The following is a 21,606-nucleotide window of genomic DNA, read 5'->3' as shown; positions in this document are numbered from 1 at the left end:
GGGTGTCGAGTCTATGTTCGTTCATCTTAGTATTAGAATATATCTGTGGTCACTCCTGATGAGTGTTGGTGGTATTTTAAGTGAAAAAGGTGGATTTTGCATGAAGTTGAAGAAGTTGGATAGTGCAAGTCATGCTAGGTTGGTAATTCTGGACCGTCCCAGCGCGATAAAGAAGAAACTTAAAAGCTAAGACAGTGGATCTCAAGCCGGAGCGGAATTCCATTCCGCCCCGACACGCCCGAAGGATTTTGCAAGGAGCGGAAACAGAACATGTCGTTTCATTAGCTATCCAAACATATATTGAAGAACTTCCACATAATTTGGGAGATTGTGGGAAGATAAGATATATCGATAAAGATAGTCGCCTCTGCAGATAACGTTTCTAATCACTAACGAAGATTGTGCCATGACCATTGCTTGAGAACCATTGTGAAGCAATGAGTTTGAGATCTATGGGTGGTTGGCTATAGGACAAGCGTGAGATTGTTAGAGTAGGTGTCCAGCAAGCCAACATGTGGTTTGAGATTTATTGACTCTAATCTAAACACAATCATTATTTTAATTATAATTTACTGTTTTGTCCAATTATGATAGTTACTTTATTTTTTTAACTATGCAATTTGTATAGATAAAACCTTTGAATATACAATATGTATCATGAGGTCTGCTTCTCAACGTAAGATCATGAAACTCGTTAGGAAATATATCGTATATTCTAAATTGGTTCCTAGTCGATTCAGCTGGCAAAAATAAGGATAAAGGTTGCTTGAGCTTGAGACTAACATCTGTAATATAAACACCATATTTCATTGGTAAGGTTATGAAGATGTTCATTCATACAGATGAGTGCTCATATTTTGAGGCACTGAAAAACCTCTTTCAAACTTTCCAAGTGGTTATCACTTATCGAGTGGATTGGTCCGTGGTTACAGTATACCATTAGTCCTTAGATCCGGGACAACACAGAGGCTTTGAGTACTAGCATGTAATTTGATCTGTTTAACGACTTCATTAAGGGTCATCAGGTGGTGACGTTTGGTGTAGTTTCGAAATACGTATCGGCCAATGCATTGTAGTCAGAGATTTACTGTTCACCCACAGATTTGGATGACTTATGTGGTCTGATGGGTTAATAGTGCTAGAAATCCCTGGTCAAACTAAAATATGTGTGTTTTGGAAAAGTGTTTTCTTAGTTGCATATTTCGTGTCACTATTATTGTTCAAAGATACATCACATTGTTATCGAATTCATTTGTAACTCTCGATGTACCAATGGTTGCATATTCGATTTGGATATATGAGATGAAGGGATCGTATTGTACGCTGACCATAACTTACTGTTTCTTAAATTTACTATCAGTGATACCTGAGAGATCATGAGATGATACTATTAGATGTTCTTATAACGATCTGATGGGTGCAATCAAACTTGAGTTTTAATGTTCTTGATCAATTAATGAAAAGAATGAGACTAATTATGGTAAGCTCGAATAAGAAAAAATGTTGTCCTGAATCACATGATGTTGTGAGCCCATGGCTAGTTGTATCTCTGAACCATTGAGTGTCACACAAGTATTGGATTATGTGTTTTTGTTGAGATATTCAAATTCAAAAAGTTGAATTTGACGACTGTAGTTTGATGGAAATCATACGTATTTCTTATAAAGATTTTTATAATTTGATTTCAATACTGGAAGTTAGCTTAACTATTAATTAAGTGAAAAGTGTTGAACCGTCTACTTTAGTGAAGGATTTCACAAAACATACATCTGCGAAAAATGGAACAATAGAATATTTTGATATTTGAAATTTTCACTTTTCATTATGTGAATGAGATTTTTACTCTCGATATTTTGACATTGTCTGCTCGTCAATTAATTGATTAAGTAATTAAATAATGAATATATAGAATCGTGATTCAAAGAGAATTCTGATTTGATTGAAAGACCGTGTTTATTAAATACATATTATCAAAAAGATAACACACAATAAATACAACGCAATTAAAATCTATACGAAGATTCTCTTGACTCTCTCTCAAAATCTCACAAAATCGACCACTATCCTCGGGAAGGGAGACGTACGACCGAGCCACCTCCACCACTGTCGTGCACCGCCTCTGCCATGTCGCCGTCAATTCTGCACCGTTGCCGAAATTCCAAGATTCATCGCCATTCCAACGATGGATCATCTCAACGCAAAATTCATGTAGATTTCTAGTGCGATCAGATACATAAGTGCGATCTATACGAGAAATAATGTATCTGATCATGATCAAGTTGAAACATTCGTAGAAATTTAAAAGATGGACCAACTCGAACATCGTTCTTAAACGCAAAAGTAAATAAAATCTAAATACTTATGAATGATTTAAATAATTCAATGTATAAAAATATTTTAAACTTCAAAACAACTACAATATGTTGAGTGCGAGATTACAATGTTCTACTATTTTCACGATTGGTAATTTGGCCTGAAAGCATTTTCACGATTGGTAATTTGGCCTGAAAGCGCATTTGGTCCTTCTTCATGAAGTCTCGCGTTCTCCTTGAATAAATCGTACGACCCAGGACACTTTTGTGTATCTCAAATTTTCACCGATCGAAACTGGTCTCGCTGTGCGCTGCTGACTGCTGCAGGCAACTCTTGGGCTTTATCGTTTCCCCTTTCATTGGATTTGTTTATCGTTTCCCTATTTTACTGGTTTGGATTTTAATTAATAAATTTCAGATTATGGATCTCTCAATTTTTGCATCAATATCGATACATCAATTTTAATGATTCAATTGTGTTATACGTTATGCATTGTTCTGATTGCCGATTTGTTTTTTTCTGTCTGTTTCTGCTGCTTGATTATTTTTTGTTGTATACTTGTTATGGTTATGGTTTACTCTTGTATAGAGATGGCGCCACTCTTGGTCAGCTTTTTTGAGTGAATTTATATCATAAAATTACTCTTTTTATAGCATAAACTTTTGGGTCAGGAAGTTCGTTTTCCGATTTCATTGGACTTTTTAAATGTCAATTTTCCATTTAAAAAATAATGTATTTAGTGTGGTTTATGCTTATTCGGAATGGGATTTAAAAGAATGGGGAAGAACTTTGAATCATTGTTTGTTTTTGAATTTTTGAAATGGCAGTTGGCTTTGCATAGTCATTTTGCCTTGGTTGATTGTGTTCGAGGACTGCATAACCGTGATAAGCATCGTCGTTCTGGTGTTTTATCCATGTCAATGCTGAAAGAGAACGACGTTTCTTCTACCTCTGAGGTAATCAACTCTGAACTCATGTTTGTAATTTAATAGATTTAACATGTTGGGGTGTTAAGTGTTAACAAAGATGAACTGTATCTGGCTTTTGCCTATCTACTGCGACTAATTTTTTAAAAATGAATTAGGTGAAAATGTTGATCATTTGTGCCTGTTATCCTAGAATAGAAGCCTTCCTAATCTTCTTCATATTATTTTTGATTTTATCTGTTATTTCAAGGTGTATGTTGTGACGAGAATTGATTTTTGGCCCTCGTTTTTGCCATGGACTCCCAACTTTTAAATCAATTTCATACAGCTGCTCATTTTTCGGTTCTCTAATCAGTCTTATGTCTCTTGCCCTGTTCCTTAGCTACTACACTCTTCCATTTTCATGATGAACAATTTCATAGATGCCTCAAGGGTGTGGTTGAATGTTGTCTCCTTCTTTAGTAATCATATCAGTGGAACTTGTAAAATTTCTGATGAGGTGACTTGTGATTTTTGTTTACTATAATGAACATGATTGGGATTTCTTGTTATTGGGTTTGATTTGCAGTTGTGCTCTGACCTTTTCAGAGACCTTCTTGATTCCATCATCATTGATGTTGCATCGGAGTCGCACCGTATTGTCAGACTAGGACTTGATAGTAAATTTGACCTAGAGGAAGAAGAACTAAGGTTGTCTGCCGAAGCAAGAGCAAGGGCCTCTGAACCAAGTCATAGCGGCGAAGCAAATGGAAAATATGTTGATATATTTGGGCAAACTCACCCTCCAATTGCAAATGAAATANTGTAGGAAGTGAACCCAAAGAAATGTTTTGATTGGGGATTTTTTACCAAATTCCCCAATTATTAAATGAGCTGTTTTATTTTCATTTTCTTTAACACAACACCGCCTTATTTTGTTTATAATTAAATGCGCTTGTGTTTCCGTAATAAGGTGTTTAGTGACATTAACACGTTACCAATGCCTCCTCCCCACCTACTAATGATTATTTATGTGATGGCCAAATTTAGGAGTCTCTATAACTTTTAATCATTAAGGGGACCCGAGAAAAATAACAATTGTCGAATATGATATTAACAAACGATCTCAAATTGTTAAAACACAAAAACTCGAAACACGGTTTCACGAGTCAATTTCGTGATAAAAATATTATATGTGAGTCACTCATGAAAGAGTATTATTTTTTTTTATTATAATATTGACATGGTTGACCCGTCTCACGAACAAAAATCCGGGATATACTTTTGTTAAAATAGGCATCGTCTTAAACATTGACTACATGTTTTTAGTTAAGTAGATGTAAATTTTTACATAAGAAAATTGACTGTGATTTGTCATTTGACATCAAAGTGTTAAATTTGATGTGAGATTTTGGGTTTGAACATAATAGTAACAATCACCTTCTCCAACTATAAAATGTAGCCAAATTTTAATATTTTTGAACATAATAAAATGAAGTTTAATTATTTTTAAAAAATTGAATAAATCATTATGTCTAAAATATACTTTTTATAAAAAAAAAATGACACCTTTGCAATCTTAATGGAGACAGCTTTTCCAACTCCCCAAAAAGTGATCAACTTTTTTTTTTCCTTTCTATAAAAAGAAACAGAAAAAAAGTATTTTATTGATGGTGATATTTGTGAATATTATATTTATTGGGTAAAGTGTATTAGTTGCATAATATATATTGTTAAAACAATGGCATGACAAAATGTTAATCCCCGTCAATTTTAGTCATATAAGTATTAAGCAACGTACATGTCATATGATGTCGTAGATGATTTGATTAATATCAACTCATACTACCTATGGTTTTAGGTTGTATTTAGATAAAATGATTTCGATTTGAGTGAGTTTTATCGGGTCGGATCGGACTTCCAAGTTAACCAGGCTAAATTAGCAACACTAAAAAGAAAAAAAACAAAGACACAACCAAGCTAGATTGTCTTGACAAAAGAATTAGATGTACTGTTATATTTAAATTTTCATCATAGCCATCCAATGATGTTGTATTACATGAATCTCTAGTGCAATATGCTTTGTTTGCCTCCTAACATAATTTCTGAAAATGAAAACATCATCTCCGTATATTTAATTGTATAGAAGCACCAAAGGTTAAGATAAAATGAAGCACTGAAGGTTACTCATACTCGACCTGAACACCATATTAAATTAATATACATATATACACACATATTTTTTAATATTTTGTTATTTCTTTTATAATGTTTAATTTGCTAATTTTTATATTTAATTTTTTTTCTTATTGTTCTAAGTAAACATTCATAGTATACTCGAAATAATTCAAATTTGATAAAATGCAATTACATGTGATAATATGATATTTGGGTAGAATATGAATATCCAATCTTTCGACGGGTATGAGGATGTAAACGAAATTGAATATCTGATGAGGATGAAGATGAAGATGAATATAATAAATGAAGATGAAGACAATGGATATGAAATCATACCCAAACTAGACTCATTTCCATCCTTAAATAGAAGTGATTGCCAACACATGAGAGATTTTAAGGCAAACACGGACTTGGAAACTATGTGTTCAATCGTCGCACAAAAATATATCAGTGAAGAGAATGGTGAAAGGCAAAAAGTTACGTGGGATTTGAAAATCTTGAAATATCAAAATGAAAACTAACCATGGTTGAGATTTTGATTTTTTTTTAAGTTTTAAAAAAACGGAATTTAAAAGAGAAAAAATTTAAACGTGCGTATCTGAATTTGCACGTGTAAACGAAAAAGTTTCTAAAGAAATTTTGAAAAATGAGATGTAATTCGAGGTAGAGCTAAATAAAGGAATTAAATCATATTCCTAAGCTGGAAAAGGGGAATGTAAGGAGAAGATGAAGGTCAGGAAAAAAATATTATGACAGTGCATAATGAAAATGAGCTATGTACTCCCACCCTGTAATCAATTGAGATTGCTTTGATATTACTCATTTGAATCATAATTTGAACCTTATGAAGTCCTGAGAATTTGTTTTTGCTGGTGAGCAACTAGTGGAAAAGTGTGTATGAAACGAAGACTTGAACTAACTTGTTGATTGATTGGCTCAAAATTTTTAAGAATGGAGCTATTTGAAGCACATGCTACTAGAACCAAGATGCGCGCACGCACACATTTCACGTTCATTGCAAAGATATAATGTTGAGACTTAAGGGGTGTCCAAGATTCGCAAAGGCACGGAAATGAAAGTCATGAACTCACAATTGAATAAGTTTTTGTTTAAGTGTGGTTTATGTTTTTGTTTTGTTTTATAACATATTTTGCTCGAGTGCGAGCAAAAGATTAGTATGAGAAAGTTGATAGAAGTCGTATATTCGTGTGTTATTGCTTTATTTTAGTATATTTTGTATGAGTTTGTGGGTGTCGAGTCTATGTTCGTTCATCTTAGTATTAGAATATATCTGTGGTCACTCCTGATGAGTGTTGGTGGTATTTTAAGTGAAAAAGGTGGATTTTGCATGAAGTTGAAGAAGTTGGATAGTGCAAGTCATGCTAGGTTGGTAATTCTGGACCGTCCCAGCGCGATAAAGAAGAAACTTAAAAGCTAAGACAGTGGATCTCAAGCCGGAGCGGAATTCCATTCCGCCCCGACACGCCCGAAGGATTTTGCAAGGAGCGGAAACAGAACATGTCGTTTCATTAGCTATCCAAACATATATTGAAGAACTTCCACATAATTTGGGAGATTGTGGGAAGATAAGATATATCGATAAAGATAGTCGCCTCTGCAGATAACGTTTCTAATCACTAACGAAGATTGTGCCATGACCATTGCTTGAGAACCATTGTGAAGCAATGAGTTTGAGATCTATGGGTGGTTGGCTATAGGACAAGCGTGAGATTGTTAGAGTAGGTGTCCAGCAAGCCAACATGTGGTTTGAGATTTATTGACTCTAATCTAAACACAATCATTATTTTAATTATAATTTACTGTTTTGTCCAATTATGATAGTTACTTTATTTTTTTAACTATGCAATTTGTATAGATAAAACCTTTGAATATACAATATGTATCATGAGGTCTGCTTCTCAACGTAAGATCATGAAACTCGTTAGGAAATATATCGTATATTCTAAATTGGTTCCTAGTCGATTCAGCTGGCAAAAATAAGGATAAAGGTTGCTTGAGCTTGAGACTAACATCTGTAATATAAACACCATATTTCATTGGTAAGGTTATGAAGATGTTCATTCATACAGATGAGTGCTCATATTTTGAGGCACTGAAAAACCTCTTTCAAACTTTCCAAGTGGTTATCACTTATCGAGTGGATTGGTCCGTGGTTACAGTATACCATTAGTCCTTAGATCCGGGACAACACAGAGGCTTTGAGTACTAGCATGTAATTTGATCTGTTTAACGACTTCATTAAGGGTCATCAGGTGGTGACGTTTGGTGTAGTTTCGAAATACGTATCGGCCAATGCATTGTAGTCAGAGATTTACTGTTCACCCACAGATTTGGATGACTTATGTGGTCTGATGGGTTAATAGTGCTAGAAATCCCTGGTCAAACTAAAATATGTGTGTTTTGGAAAAGTGTTTTCTTAGTTGCATATTTCGTGTCACTATTATTGTTCAAAGATACATCACATTGTTATCGAATTCATTTGTAACTCTCGATGTACCAATGGTTGCATATTCGATTTGGATATATGAGATGAAGGGATCGTATTGTACGCTGACCATAACTTACTGTTTCTTAAATTTACTATCAGTGATACCTGAGAGATCATGAGATGATACTATTAGATGTTCTTATAACGATCTGATGGGTGCAATCAAACTTGAGTTTTAATGTTCTTGATCAATTAATGAAAAGAATGAGACTAATTATGGTAAGCTCGAATAAGAAAAAATGTTGTCCTGAATCACATGATGTTGTGAGCCCATGGCTAGTTGTATCTCTGAACCATTGAGTGTCACACAAGTATTGGATTATGTGTTTTTGTTGAGATATTCAAATTCAAAAAGTTGAATTTGACGACTGTAGTTTGATGGAAATCATACGTATTTCTTATAAAGATTTTTATAATTTGATTTCAATACTGGAAGTTAGCTTAACTATTAATTAAGTGAAAAGTGTTGAACCGTCTACTTTAGTGAAGGATTTCACAAAACATACATCTGCGAAAAATGGAACAATAGAATATTTTGATATTTGAAATTTTCACTTTTCATTATGTGAATGAGATTTTTACTCTCGATATTTTGACATTGTCTGCTCGTCAATTAATTGATTAAGTAATTAAATAATGAATATATAGAATCGTGATTCAAAGAGAATTCTGATTTGATTGAAAGACCGTGTTTATTAAATACATATTATCAAAAAGATAACACACAATAAATACAACGCAATTAAAATCTATACGAAGATTCTCTTGACTCTCTCTCAAAATCTCACAAAATCGACCACTATCCTCGGGAAGGGAGACGTACGACCGAGCCACCTCCACCACTGTCGTGCACCGCCTCTGCCATGTCGCCGTCAATTCTGCACCGTTGCCGAAATTCCAAGATTCATCGCCATTCCAACGATGGATCATCTCAACGCAAAATTCATGTAGATTTCTAGTGCGATCAGATACATAAGTGCGATCTATACGAGAAATAATGTATCTGATCATGATCAAGTTGAAACATTCGTAGAAATTTAAAAGATGGACCAACTCGAACATCGTTCTTAAACGCAAAAGTAAATAAAATCTAAATACTTATGAATGATTTAAATAATTCAATGTATAAAAATATTTTAAACTTCAAAACAACTACAATATGTTGAGTGCGAGATTACAATGTTCTACTATTTTCACGATTGGTAATTTGGCCTGAAAGCATTTTCACGATTGGTAATTTGGCCTGAAAGCGCATTTGGTCCTTCTTCATGAAGTCTCGCGTTCTCCTTGAATAAATCGTACGACCCAGGACACTTTTGTGTATCTCAAATTTTCACCGATCGAAACTGGTCTCGCTGTGCGCTGCTGACTGCTGCAGGCAACTCTTGGGCTTTATCGTTTCCCCTTTCATTGGATTTGTTTATCGTTTCCCTATTTTACTGGTTTGGATTTTAATTAATAAATTTCAGATTATGGATCTCTCAATTTTTGCATCAATATCGATACATCAATTTTAATGATTCAATTGTGTTATACGTTATGCATTGTTCTGATTGCCGATTTGTTTTTTTCTGTCTGTTTCTGCTGCTTGATTATTTTTTGTTGTATACTTGTTATGGTTATGGTTTACTCTTGTATAGAGATGGCGCCACTCTTGGTCAGCTTTTTTGAGTGAATTTATATCATAAAATTACTCTTTTTATAGCATAAACTTTTGGGTCAGGAAGTTCGTTTTCCGATTTCATTGGACTTTTTAAATGTCAATTTTCCATTTAAAAAATAATGTATTTAGTGTGGTTTATGCTTATTCGGAATGGGATTTAAAAGAATGGGGAAGAACTTTGAATCATTGTTTGTTTTTGAATTTTTGAAATGGCAGTTGGCTTTGCATAGTCATTTTGCCTTGGTTGATTGTGTTCGAGGACTGCATAACCGTGATAAGCATCGTCGTTCTGGTGTTTTATCCATGTCAATGCTGAAAGAGAACGACGTTTCTTCTACCTCTGAGGTAATCAACTCTGAACTCATGTTTGTAATTTAATAGATTTAACATGTTGGGGTGTTAAGTGTTAACAAAGATGAACTGTATCTGGCTTTTGCCTATCTACTGCGACTAATTTTTTAAAAATGAATTAGGTGAAAATGTTGATCATTTGTGCCTGTTATCCTAGAATAGAAGCCTTCCTAATCTTCTTCATATTATTTTTGATTTTATCTGTTATTTCAAGGTGTATGTTGTGACGAGAATTGATTTTTGGCCCTCGTTTTTGCCATGGACTCCCAACTTTTAAATCAATTTCATACAGCTGCTCATTTTTCGGTTCTCTAATCAGTCTTATGTCTCTTGCCCTGTTCCTTAGCTACTACACTCTTCCATTTTCATGATGAACAATTTCATAGATGCCTCAAGGGTGTGGTTGAATGTTGTCTCCTTCTTTAGTAATCATATCAGTGGAACTTGTAAAATTTCTGATGAGGTGACTTGTGATTTTTGTTTACTATAATGAACATGATTGGGATTTCTTGTTATTGGGTTTGATTTGCAGTTGTGCTCTGACCTTTTCAGAGACCTTCTTGATTCCATCATCATTGATGTTGCATCGGAGTCGCACCGTATTGTCAGACTAGGACTTGATAGTAAATTTGACCTAGAGGAAGAAGAACTAAGGTTGTCTGCCGAAGCAAGAGCAAGGGCCTCTGAACCAAGTCATAGCGGCGAAGCAAATGGAAAATATGTTGATATATTTGGGCAAACTCACCCTCCAATTGCAAATGAAATATTCAACTGCATGAACTGTGGGAGGTCTATTATGGCTGGAAGATTTGCGCCACACTTGGAGAAGTGCATGGGCAAGGTCAAATTTTCTTCCCAAATTCTCTTAGGTTGTGCTTCGATTGATGAATTTGCTTTGGGTTGAAATTACATAATTTGATACACAGTGCAATCACGCTAAACGAAAATGAAAAACCATACTAAATTATAGCTACACTCTCCTTGAGCATGATAGAGTTGATTTCACTTTTTGTCAAAACTAAAATAAAACTGCAATCACGGTTCTACAGGTTCAAATAAGTCACAGACTGAACTGCAAATTTTTGCAACATGAACTTTATCCTCTAGTTTTCAAATGTCCACTATGGCAAATTGATATAAAACGTCATCAGTTACATTACTTGGCAGTCTTTGTTACTCATAACTCTTCAATCACTTCGCGACAGGGTAGGAAGGCTCGTATCAAGGCAACAAGAAGTACTACAGCTTCACAGAACCGGCACACACGAGGAAGCTCTCTTTCCGCTCAGCCAGCAAACACTAATCCCAACCGCGTGCCAAATGGAAGTTTTGGAATTGCCGGGGAAGAATACTCAAATGGCACACTGGATGAGCCATGATGTTCAGACTTCAAAATGAAATCAACCCCTTGAGCCAGCCCTTAGGCACACAAAGATAGGGAACAATCCACCAAACACCGTTATTTTTTGTTTTGGTTCATATATGCCAAATTTGTCTTCTGACAACCCAGCTATTATTTGAATCAGCGAGAATTAACCCAAAAAAATGATATTGGAATTTCCCCATCATTATGCGACAAGATTTTTAAATCTTACATAACTATGAGGCTTTTTTAGACTATCGAGTCAACTTGGTAAATGGTAATATGCTTATTTATGTAAACTTCAAATTGAATTGTGCCATTTTAAACCCCATAAAACAATTCCACACAAAATGCTTAACCGAAGTGTTTTGATTAAAATTTTCATTAATACTATGCTTTGATTTGTAATCCATAAGAGTTGAGCGAGGTACGCCTTATTTCAATATGACTTCCCTAAAGTCAAAATTTTGACCCTTTTGAGGATATCACAAGGACAATGTTCTTGAGTAGATCAATTTTGCAAATTTTTTCAAGCCACCCGGAATCATACATCTCATCGACCAAAAATCCATGAGAATGATACGCAATATACTTCAAATTCCCTATACATTCTATATAATATATAAGACAAAAATATTGACAAAAAAGGTACCCACCAAAGCCTAATGCATGGTTACAAATGGCCGCAGACAAAGAGAAAGCAACCACTCATTTTTACACACGGTATTTACATCGAATTGAAAACGATCACACATCCAAGAAATCCAAAACACGATTTTCTTTGCCCTCTCCCCTACGAGAGAGACGATATTCACACGTTAATAAAAAATAGTTCTCACTTCGTGCCATCTTCAAATAATTGTAATAGTTTTAAACAAAAAAAAAAAGAATTTTTCTTCTCCAAACAAAGGCAACATATTTTCGACCACAAATTATTAATATTATATTATATACAAATAAAATAAATAACAAATCCATTTATTTACTCTTTTTGTGACTTAAGCTAGTGAAGAAGCAAGAATATGATGTCGAAGGAATTGGGAGGCGGCCCGAAGTTGGACCTTCCCCACGAATTGCTGGAGGTTTTGCCCACCGATCCGTTCGAGCAGCTCCATGTTGCGCGGAAGATTACCTCCATTGCTCTGTCCACGCGTGTCAGCGCACTCGAGTCGGAGGCTTCCGTCCTCCGCCAGGATGTGGCTGACAAAGACGCTATCATTTCCAGCCTCGAATCGCAGATTGAGTCACTCGACGCCTCGCTCAACGAGGCGTCAGACAAGCTCGCTCAAGTTCAGCAGGAAAAGGTCGGACACAAATCCTGACTTAGAACGTCAAAAAATTGGAGTTAGTTGTTATCTGTTAATGGTGAATTGTTATTTTGTTTGGACTTTGGGTTATGGACATTCTATGTTTGCTTGTCTGGATTTGTTGAGGTATAGGAGAGCTTGATGAAGGAGAATGTGCAACTTAGCGGCACGGTGAAAAAGCTGAATAGGGATGTTACAAAGGTGTAATTTTTAACTTTTGGCAGTCTACGCTTGTGAATTATGCGAGATTTATAGTGGTTTAACTTTGTGTCATTTCTGGTGCACTTTCTTTCTTTTCATTTCTGATAATCCCGGCTATGTATGGTGTACAGTTTACAGCCTCTTTCTTGGGCTATTACACTACAGCGATTAGCAAGTTAAAATAAATTTATTGGGATATATACATGGCGTTTGGTCATTGAGAAATTGTATCTAAACTTTGAATTGCTCCTTTCTGTTAAAAGCCATATTGCATTTTCTTATGCTGCATACTTCGTAAAAAGCTTGTAGTCAGTTTAGGCTGACTCCTAGGTTTGGCCACATAAGTCATCAGAACTGTGTGTCCCATTACCATCTTTGATATGAAACATTCAAGTCCTCTTAGGCACTTAACATCTAAATCTTGGTAACTCGTTGAAATCTTGTGTCAACATTAATTACTGTGTTCATCTAGAACAATGTTCTTACAGCTTTTGTTGGTGCAGTTGGAGGCCTTCAGAAAGACACTCATGCGATCTCTGCAAGATGAAGAAGACAACCCTGTAAGTGATTAAATTTCTAAATAAGATCAGCACATATTTTTCGTGCTCTTCTGATGAGCATATTTGCGGATATAAGGCTGAGGTTCTGCTCTAACAACTAATCGATCGGTTTGATCACTTTCCGTTTTTGGTTTGATAGGCAAGTGCTCCGAAAGCTGCTGCCAAATACGATTCAAGTAATCAAGGTCTGCTATTTCAGTGACTTCTTTTCATGGGTTCTAACCTAAGAGGAAAGATCCTCCCAAAAAGAAAAGTGCGCTGCTCAAAGGCAGCCGCACAAACTACTCTAAAATAGTATAAAAAATTGATTCTGATTCCGCAGTGTATTCTTTATTTCTTATGTGTTCATTTGATTATGTTGTTGGAATGTCTTAGAGGATGATGCATTATCACTGCCTAGCAGAACAGCTTCAACGCACAGCCAATTCTCAGATCATGCCAGTAACTTGTATTCTGACGACACAGAGTCTGAAAGTATGTGTTATGTTGTGTAGTTAATTGCTGATTTTAGGAAAACCCTTCTTGCCCTTCTTTTTTTCATATTCAATATGATCTTCCCAGTGCTTTTGCCTGCTTTGAAGTGCAAAACTGATATGTTTCTAATCATTCTTTTCTCAACATGACAGCTGTGAGGCCACGTGTATCACAGGGCTTGCTGCTCGCATCCCAAACTAGCGGCACACCTCGGTTTACGCCTCCTGGTTCCCCTCCAAGTCTATATTCTTCATTGTCTTCTATGTCATCTAGCAAGTACAGTTCGATATCAGGCTTGGATTCAGGATCACAAACAGGTTAGTCATAAATCAGTGAAGGTTATAGTCTTATAGAACAGTGAATACCACTCTTATTACTCAATTACCTTCTTCTATTTCAAGTCCATCTTATTCAGGAATTACGTATGGTTGCTGGAGAAACTACTTATGATCTTCATTATATCGTACTTTCTATGTCATCTTTCCTTCAATAATATCTTAATAAAGGCAGCCTAGTATCTAATGACTTTGTTCTTATCTTAATAAAGGCAGCCTAGTATCTAATGACTTTGTTCTTACATCAGGGAGAACCCGTGTAGACGGAAAAGAATTCTTCCGCCAAGTCAGGTATACATGGTTTTTCTCATGAAAAATGGTTGATGACCATTTTCACGGCTCTTTATCACACACAACCACTAACTAGATACTCTCAGTTTACATGCTATCTCAATAAATTTAAATCGTATTTATCAACTTTATGTGTGCATTTTTTCCCATTAAGTGGGTGGTCCATGATCTTGTGAAAAATGGAATTGAATGGTTATCCCTTTATAATTTCACCATTATTTCTAATCTATCCACATCTCTTCTACTTTTTTACTAACTGATGTTCTAATAGTCACACCAAATGTAAATGATATTTTTCTTGGTTCGTCAGAACTCGGCTATCGTACGAGCAGTTTGGGGCGTTTCTAGCAAATGTGAAGGAATTAAATTCCCATAAGCAAACAAAAGAGGTACACGATTATGTACATTACTCACGGCGCGACATCCATTGATCTTGCTTTCTTGTGTGCGGTACAAGGAATTTATCGTCTTCTTGATCCTATTTACTCGCTTATCATGTTTAGGATACTTTACGGAAGGCTGATGAAATCTTTGGCCCGGATAACAAAGATCTTTATCTTGTTTTCGAGGGTTTGATCACACGGAATATCAACTGACACATCGTATGAATTGATCTTTTATTTTAGATTTTATGTGCATGCAACTATAAATTATAAAGTGAGTTTATGATATGCATATCAGTATATCACAGATGATTATAAATTCAAAGTTGTAATCAGATTACTTTTTGTTATAATCTTATTGTTGTTTTCCATGTAAGCTTATGGAGTTTTGCATGGTGAGTTTTTCTGAATCCTAGTTGATAAAGAACCAAAGAACTATTGGAAGAGAGGAGATTTATTTCGCGGGATCCCCCTTCAAAACGACGCTGTCATTTGTTTCGTCGACAGTTTTGTTAGTTACCACCGTGTCAACATTGAAATCTCATCTAAGTGAACTAAATTTTGGTACCATTTCTTTTCTTTTTTTTTTTTAAAAAAAAAAAACAATTTGGTAACCAAATTTCGTTAAATCATAAAAGAAATGACTTTACTTGCATATTTTGAAATTTTTTATCATTTAAATTTTATTCAATTCTTTGTAATCACCTCATCCCCAAATATAAAAATAAATATAAAAAATGACATGCATTGACATACAAGTCATATTTTATTTAAAAAATGAAAATATTATATATAGAAATTCGTAATATATTATCATAACATAATATATATGGTGTGTATACTATTTTTTTTTAAAAAAAAATAGCATCTAATGTGCCTTGTAACTGTGTGGAAAATCAGTATATTCCGTGTAAACGTCGTGTATTTAATTCTGTGTCCCAGGTGACACTCCGGAAAAACTAACCTCGGAGAAACCGAATTTTCAGCAAGAAGATCTTACATTTAATGTGGACAATACTCACCCACCATTATTCCCATTTTTCATCATTTTCTCATTCATCCTTCTTTCATTCTGGATTGGAAAATTGCTGGAACTTAATATATAATATATAAGATATATATCATTGGTTCTTGAGGCACTGTTATTTTGATGTGTTTGGAACCATGGAAATTGCTCGTGACCCTTTAACTTCCCCAAGGTAATTTTGAGTCATTTTCATTACATTATATTTTTTCCTGAAGTTAGGCTGTATGCATGTAATGTTTTCTGGGATTCTGCTGAAGGATTGTTAGTGGTAAATGGGGGATGGATTCGTTGATCTTTAAATTTGCAAAAAATTTGGTCTTTTTTCTCATTTTATGATAATAACGATCCATTTCTGCAAAATCTTGCCGATTTTTCATGTAATTTGCAGAATGAATAATCTCGTTTGTGTAAAATTGTTCCCATGTTGGATTAGCAAATATTCTCTAACAGGTTCTCGAATTACAGGGAAAGTGAGAATGCATGCAATGCTGCTGCGGAGAGTTCTGAAGGACAATTTTTTGTGATAGGAAAGAAACTGATATTTTCTGCTTCATCCATTTCTCTTTCTGATAAAGGTAGTAATCTTAAATCTAGCTTCCGGTTCCCTTTTTCCTTGAAATTTCGAGTTTAAGTGAAACACGATAATCTCATTACAAAAAATTGCACTCTTGAAATGTGCCTAGAATTGAGAGCTCTAACTATTGAGGACGAAACAACGGAAGAATGCTTGGTGAGGGAGGAAGTTGGCGAGGAGGCAAACACGGTAATTTGTTCCGTTACAAGAACTTTAGATTCCGAGGCTGAAACAAGCGAGAAATCCGATTCTCCATGGAAAGGGTTTATTCGGAAACTGAAAAAGGGGCCAACAATGCATTTGCATACTTTTCATCCTACCTTACCTCACCTTCCTTCGATCAAGAAACTCTCGAGAAGAAGAACAAGAAATACACAGAGTTTGTCAGCATTGCCCCCTCATATAGAAGCCGACTTGTACTATTGCTTCGAAACTTCATGGAAGAATTTCTCTCTTTCAGACCTCCAAGAAATAACCGATAACTTTAACCATGGTACATGATGAAGAACTAAAATCTTTCTCATTTTGAATGCTTGATTTCTTAGTATAAATGCCAAGAAAATGCATCCGTTTTGACAATCTTTGTTTCCTTTAATTATGTTTGGGTAGATAACTTGATTGGAGAGGGGGGATACTCAGAAGTTTACAAGGGGCATTTGGGAGATGGTCAACTAGTAGCCGTTAAGAGGTTGATTCGAGGAACTCCGGAGGAGATGACTGCAGATTATTTATCCGAGCTTGGCATACTAGTACATGTGAACCATCCAAATATTGCCAATGTGATTGGTTATGGAGTTGAAGGAGGGATGCACCTTGTTCTTCCTTTGTCACCAAATGGGAGTTTGGCATCTTTGCTTATCGGTTCGTTCTTTCATCTAAATTAAATAAATTGAATCTTTGATTTGATCTGATTTTCACTTTTCAAGATTCAAGAATCTCATTGTACAATACACAGACAAAAAAGAGAAATTGGGATGGAGTGTAAGGTACAATATTGCTCTAGGCATTGCTTCCGGTTTATCATATCTGCACGAGGGGTGCCAACGAAGAATTATCCATAGAGATATCAAGTCTGCCAATATTTTACTCACTGAAGATTTTGAACCTCAGGTAGAGGGATCCTGATTAAAAACATTACGGTGACCATTTAAAAGTAAAATTGGATCGATAGCTTGATTTTTGTGAAGTTCTTTAGTAGGTGCTTCATGTTTTAATTTTAAGTGCAGATTTCTGATTTTGGTCTCGCAAAATGGCTTCCTGATAACTGGACTCACCTTGATGTTTCACAGTTTGAAGGAACGTTTGGGTAGGCTGCTTTTATTGCTAAGCATGAAACTGCTAAAAGCCTAAAACTTTTGAAATTTTGTCAATATAAGTAATTTTTTTCTCTTTCCTCGGCAGCTATCTTGCCCCCGAGCTTTTTATGCATGGCATAGTTGATGAAAAGACCGATGTATATGCCTTTGGAGTACTGTTATTAGAGCTCATTAGTGGCCGGCCAGCTATAGACGAGTCACACAACAGCGTTGTAATGTGGGTATGCACTCTTGCTTCTGTTCTTGGCCTAGTGATGTAATTCTCTTCTTATTTAAACCAAGAAAAACTATCCATCTTTCATAAATTTATTAACATCTTACAGGCAAAACCTCTGCTAAGCAAGAAATGTATTGTCGAGCTTGTCGATCCATCATTAGATGGTTCATATGAATCTGATCAGATGAATCGTATGTGTACGGTTGCATCCCTATGTACAGATCAAAATTCAATTGAAAGGCCTCAAATGAGCCAGGCAAGTAACTTATCTTAAGAACCCCTTCGGTGTATCAAGCACAAAACAGTATGATATAGTAATTCATTCGGATTTAATGAATCTTTCATGGGAGGCAGGTTGTAAGAATGATAAAAGGTGATGACGGGGTAACTCAGAGCAAGAAAAAGTTCCAAAAGAGGCCTGCACTCAAGAGGACATGCCCTTTGGAGCTAATTGAGGAGGAAGAATGCAACTCAAACAAATCATCTAGCGAAAGGAGCCTTAAATCTGATAACTCGTTGGAACAAGAAAACCAGTGTCTAAATGGTGGTTCCTGAGACGAACTAACAAAAGACAACTCAATTGTTATTGAGTGATTGAATGAATGTATAACAGTTCCTCCAAGTTACTCATTATCACCTCGGATCGTCGTATAAAAAGTTCTCCCTAGGATGTTACTAGTTTGATGATGGTCCAGTAGAACAAAACGGAAACATATACGGTAGAAATGACTCTGAGTGAGTTCACTTTGTTTGTAGAAGAAAAAGAGTAGGATGGGAACAAACAAACATTGGTTCCCTTGTTTTTAATCTCTCACTTGTAATTGAGTCATTTCTTTAGGACTTACATTTTGTTTGTTCTTGATTCAATGATTGTTTTTCTTTTACTCTTCATTCAAGAAATTCATACTTTCCTCTACATCTTTGGTCATATATACTCAGTTTTTAAACGTTTGGGATGTTATGTTATGTTACATTCTTGAAGTGAATGTTATAAAATAAGTAATTACAACATCCACTTATGCAAAAGCTTTTGCCATATGAAATTCTATATTGAATTTATTGAAAACAATAATTCCTTTTTCTCCCATTTTATATTTCGACATTGGCTTTATTATTGTACACTCCCTCTATGCATAAGCAACAAAATACATCACGAATGGTCACATTGATTTGATTCAACTATAAATATGAACAAATGGTAGTGGACCATCCAAAAATCCCCTCCTCTTTTTATGCACCAATAATTCAATGCAATAAGGTGGTCCTCCAAAATTATTTCAAATATTTTAAAAAAAAATCTTTATAAAACAAATTGTTACTTTAAAATATAATAAATCATATAAATACATTTATTAAAGAAATATATAGTTATATATTGTTACTTTAAAATATAATAAATCATATAAATACATTTATTNGCTAAAGTAGAGTCATTTAGGATATGCTATGTCATTTAGTGTTCTTTGAACAACATATGCCAAAATAACTAAGCCATATTATTTCAAATAGACCAATGTATTATTTTGTACTTGAAAAATATTTTTAATAAGCATTTTGGCTGGCATTATTGGCAATATCCACATTATTTGTGAACCACTAGAATTAAGCCCATTATTTTAATATGGCAACTAATCAACAACTTTACATTTTATGTATATTTTTATCAACATTGTTTTATGTGGTTGTTAATATCAAACATAAGTTAATCATGTTTTTTATGGTTATTTTATGCATATCTCCCAAATTCATGCGATTTTGTTTATTCCCACTATTGAAAGCATGCCACGTTATAAAATTTTATTTAATGATCACCAATACACCATCGTTTCAACCTTCAATCGTTCTCAAATATTTCATCGAATTGAGTATGATTGTATGTAGCTTCAAGGGTTTATTTCTTTGTTCAAGATCCCTATCACTGACTGAAAACAAATGAGTTCAGATGATGAACTTATAATATGATTATCGACTCGAGTCTATGATTACAAGTTCATTCCTTATTGCCATATTGGATTAGGTTAATTAGAGTTTATTATGGTCTCAAAAATTTGACGAACACCCCAATTGAGTTGTTCAGCATTAAACTAAATTTAATGTGAAGGAATCTTCATACTTTAGTCATGGAGATATTATTATATTATAAAGTAGGTATTTTGTGAGACGGTCTCACGAATCTTTATCTGCGAGACGGGTCAACTCTACCGATATTCACAATAAAAAGTAATACTCTTAGCATAAAAATTAATATTTTTATATGAATGACCCAAATAAGATATCTGTCTCACAAAATACGCTACGTGAGACCGTCTCAGACAAGTTTTTGCTTATATTATAAAGTATGTTATGTTTAATCCCTTTCCCATTAAACACGTTAAGGGTTCTTTTATTTTCCAATAATCTTTAAAATATATATTGATACCCCATGGATGAGCCCATCGAGATCCGGCCCATATCTAGGGCCCACAGGTGAAGGGCCCATGACGAGCCCAGGCATCCCCCTATAAATACCAGGTTTGAGCGTTCAGTTGAATTATTCACTATATTGTTTTCAGCAGCGCCCTTAGCTGCTCCCCCCATATATCCTCAGTCTCTGACTTGAGCGTCGGAGGGGCTACGCCAGGACACCCTCCTGGCCCCCTTCTAACGGTCTTTTTCTTGATTTCAGTCTCAGGGTGATCTTAAAGCCCACGTCTGAACTAGTGACGCTCGTTGGGATCGGACACGAAATTTCCCGTGAGTATCACTTGGCGCCGTCTGTGGGAATACTTGAGTTGAGACGTAGAGATGGTAGGCAGGAAAGGAAGTAGAAGGGCTACCTCAGCATCATCGCGTCCTCAGAGGGGACCCGAACAGTCTCATGTTGAGACAAGACATGAACAACCGCGTCTTGAGACGAGACATGAACAACCTCGTCAAGAGACAAGAACCGAGCAGCCCCTTCACGAGACAAGGGTCGAGCAAACCCGTCCCAATGAGAACGTGGGGAACTTAACCCTAGAGCAGTTGGGCCAATTTATCACCCGGACAGTGGATGAGGCCATGAAAAGAAATCAAGAGTCTGTGTTTGTAGAGGAGCAGGCCGCCCGTCAGGAACGTGAGGAAAATGTTGAAATCCACCAGAGCAGGGTGGAGGAGACGCAACCCCTCCCAACTGGGGAGATTAGTGAGATGGGGGAGATGTGGAAGGAGATACGGAGGTTGAGGGAGCAGGTAGGAAGCAGAGCGCCGGTACCCAAGAGAGGAAGCCCTTTTTCACTAGCCATCTTGGAGGAAGGGCTTCCTCTGAATTTCCGACAATCTAACATTGGTGAGTATGACGGACATACTGACCCTGAGGAACACTTGGGGAGATTTGAAAATGCAGCTTTGTTGCACCAATATTCAGATGGAGTTAGGTGCAGGGTGTTTCTGGGCACGTTGGTGAGGTCAGCCCAGCAGTGGTTTAACACCCTGCAGCCCAACTCCATACGTTCTTTTGAGGACTTTTCAGCTGCATTCTTGCACCGATTTGCTAGCAGTAAGAGGCACCAAAAAAATTATTTGAGCCTGTTCGTGATGAAACAACAGGAGTCTGAGACTTTGCGAGAATTTGTCCATCGTTTTAACAATGCAGCGCTGGAGATACCATCAGCTACC

General features: G+C 35.7%; 4 protein-coding genes across 7 annotated transcripts; all 4 read left to right on the top strand.

Moving 5' to 3' along the window:
- Nucleotides 1-2,473: 2,473 nt before the first annotated feature.
- Nucleotides 2,474-4,047, top strand: LOC140981685 (SAGA-associated factor 11-like). The gene is made up of 2 exons (XM_073448102.1): nt 2,474-3,269; nt 3,808-4,047. Exons 1-2 carry the CDS (start codon nt 3,075-3,077, stop codon nt 4,045-4,047), a joined length of 435 nt encoding a protein of 144 aa, XP_073304203.1. The 5' UTR covers nt 2,474-3,074.
- Nucleotides 4,048-9,135: 5,088 nt separating this feature from the next.
- Nucleotides 9,136-11,521, top strand: LOC140980081 (SAGA-associated factor 11-like). Of its 3 annotated transcripts, XM_073445754.1 has the most exons (5): nt 9,136-9,350; nt 9,788-9,833; nt 9,874-9,916; nt 10,455-10,763; nt 11,128-11,521. In XM_073445754.1, exons 3-5 carry the CDS (start codon nt 9,875-9,877, stop codon nt 11,299-11,301), a joined length of 525 nt encoding a protein of 174 aa, XP_073301855.1. In that variant the 5' UTR covers nt 9,136-9,350; nt 9,788-9,833; nt 9,874; the 3' UTR covers nt 11,302-11,521. The 3 variants fall into 3 exon arrangements, with proteins under 3 accessions (XP_073301855.1, XP_073301853.1, XP_073301854.1); XM_073445753.1 differs by lacking the exon at nt 9,136-9,350 and having other exon boundaries at nt 9,668-9,833; XM_073445752.1 differs by lacking the exon at nt 9,136-9,350 and having other exon boundaries at nt 9,667-9,916.
- Nucleotides 11,522-12,208: 687 nt separating this feature from the next.
- LOC140980795 (uncharacterized protein At4g15545-like) lies at nt 12,209-15,212 on the top strand. The gene is made up of 9 exons (XM_073446840.1): nt 12,209-12,589; nt 12,725-12,793; nt 13,297-13,353; nt 13,493-13,538; nt 13,729-13,827; nt 13,980-14,144; nt 14,411-14,453; nt 14,764-14,842; nt 14,957-15,212. Exons 1-9 carry the CDS (start codon nt 12,308-12,310, stop codon nt 15,047-15,049), a joined length of 933 nt encoding a protein of 310 aa, XP_073302941.1. The 5' UTR covers nt 12,209-12,307; the 3' UTR covers nt 15,050-15,212.
- A 480-nt stretch (nt 15,213-15,692) lies between these two features.
- LOC140980793 (receptor-like cytosolic serine/threonine-protein kinase RBK2) lies at nt 15,693-18,817 on the top strand. 2 transcript variants are annotated; one of them, XM_073446839.1, is made up of 9 exons: nt 15,693-16,035; nt 16,329-16,438; nt 16,547-16,930; nt 17,047-17,298; nt 17,393-17,547; nt 17,664-17,743; nt 17,839-17,974; nt 18,077-18,226; nt 18,325-18,817. In XM_073446839.1, the coding sequence occupies exons 1-9, from the start codon at nt 16,001-16,003 to the stop codon at nt 18,523-18,525; spliced, it is 1,503 nt and encodes a 500-aa protein (XP_073302940.1). In that variant the 5' UTR covers nt 15,693-16,000; the 3' UTR covers nt 18,526-18,817. The 2 variants fall into 2 exon arrangements, with proteins under 2 accessions (XP_073302940.1, XP_073302939.1); XM_073446838.1 differs by having other exon boundaries at nt 16,314-16,438.
- The last annotated feature ends 2,789 nt before the right edge of the window (nt 18,818-21,606 follow it).

This window comes from Primulina huaijiensis, chromosome 7 (genome assembly GCF_012295235.1).
Source record: "Primulina huaijiensis isolate GDHJ02 chromosome 7, ASM1229523v2, whole genome shotgun sequence".
Classification (NCBI taxonomy): domain Eukaryota; kingdom Viridiplantae; phylum Streptophyta; class Magnoliopsida; order Lamiales; family Gesneriaceae; genus Primulina; species Primulina huaijiensis.
The sequence above is the reverse complement of the archived record's forward strand: the minus strand, read 5'-3'. Positions and strand labels throughout refer to the sequence as shown.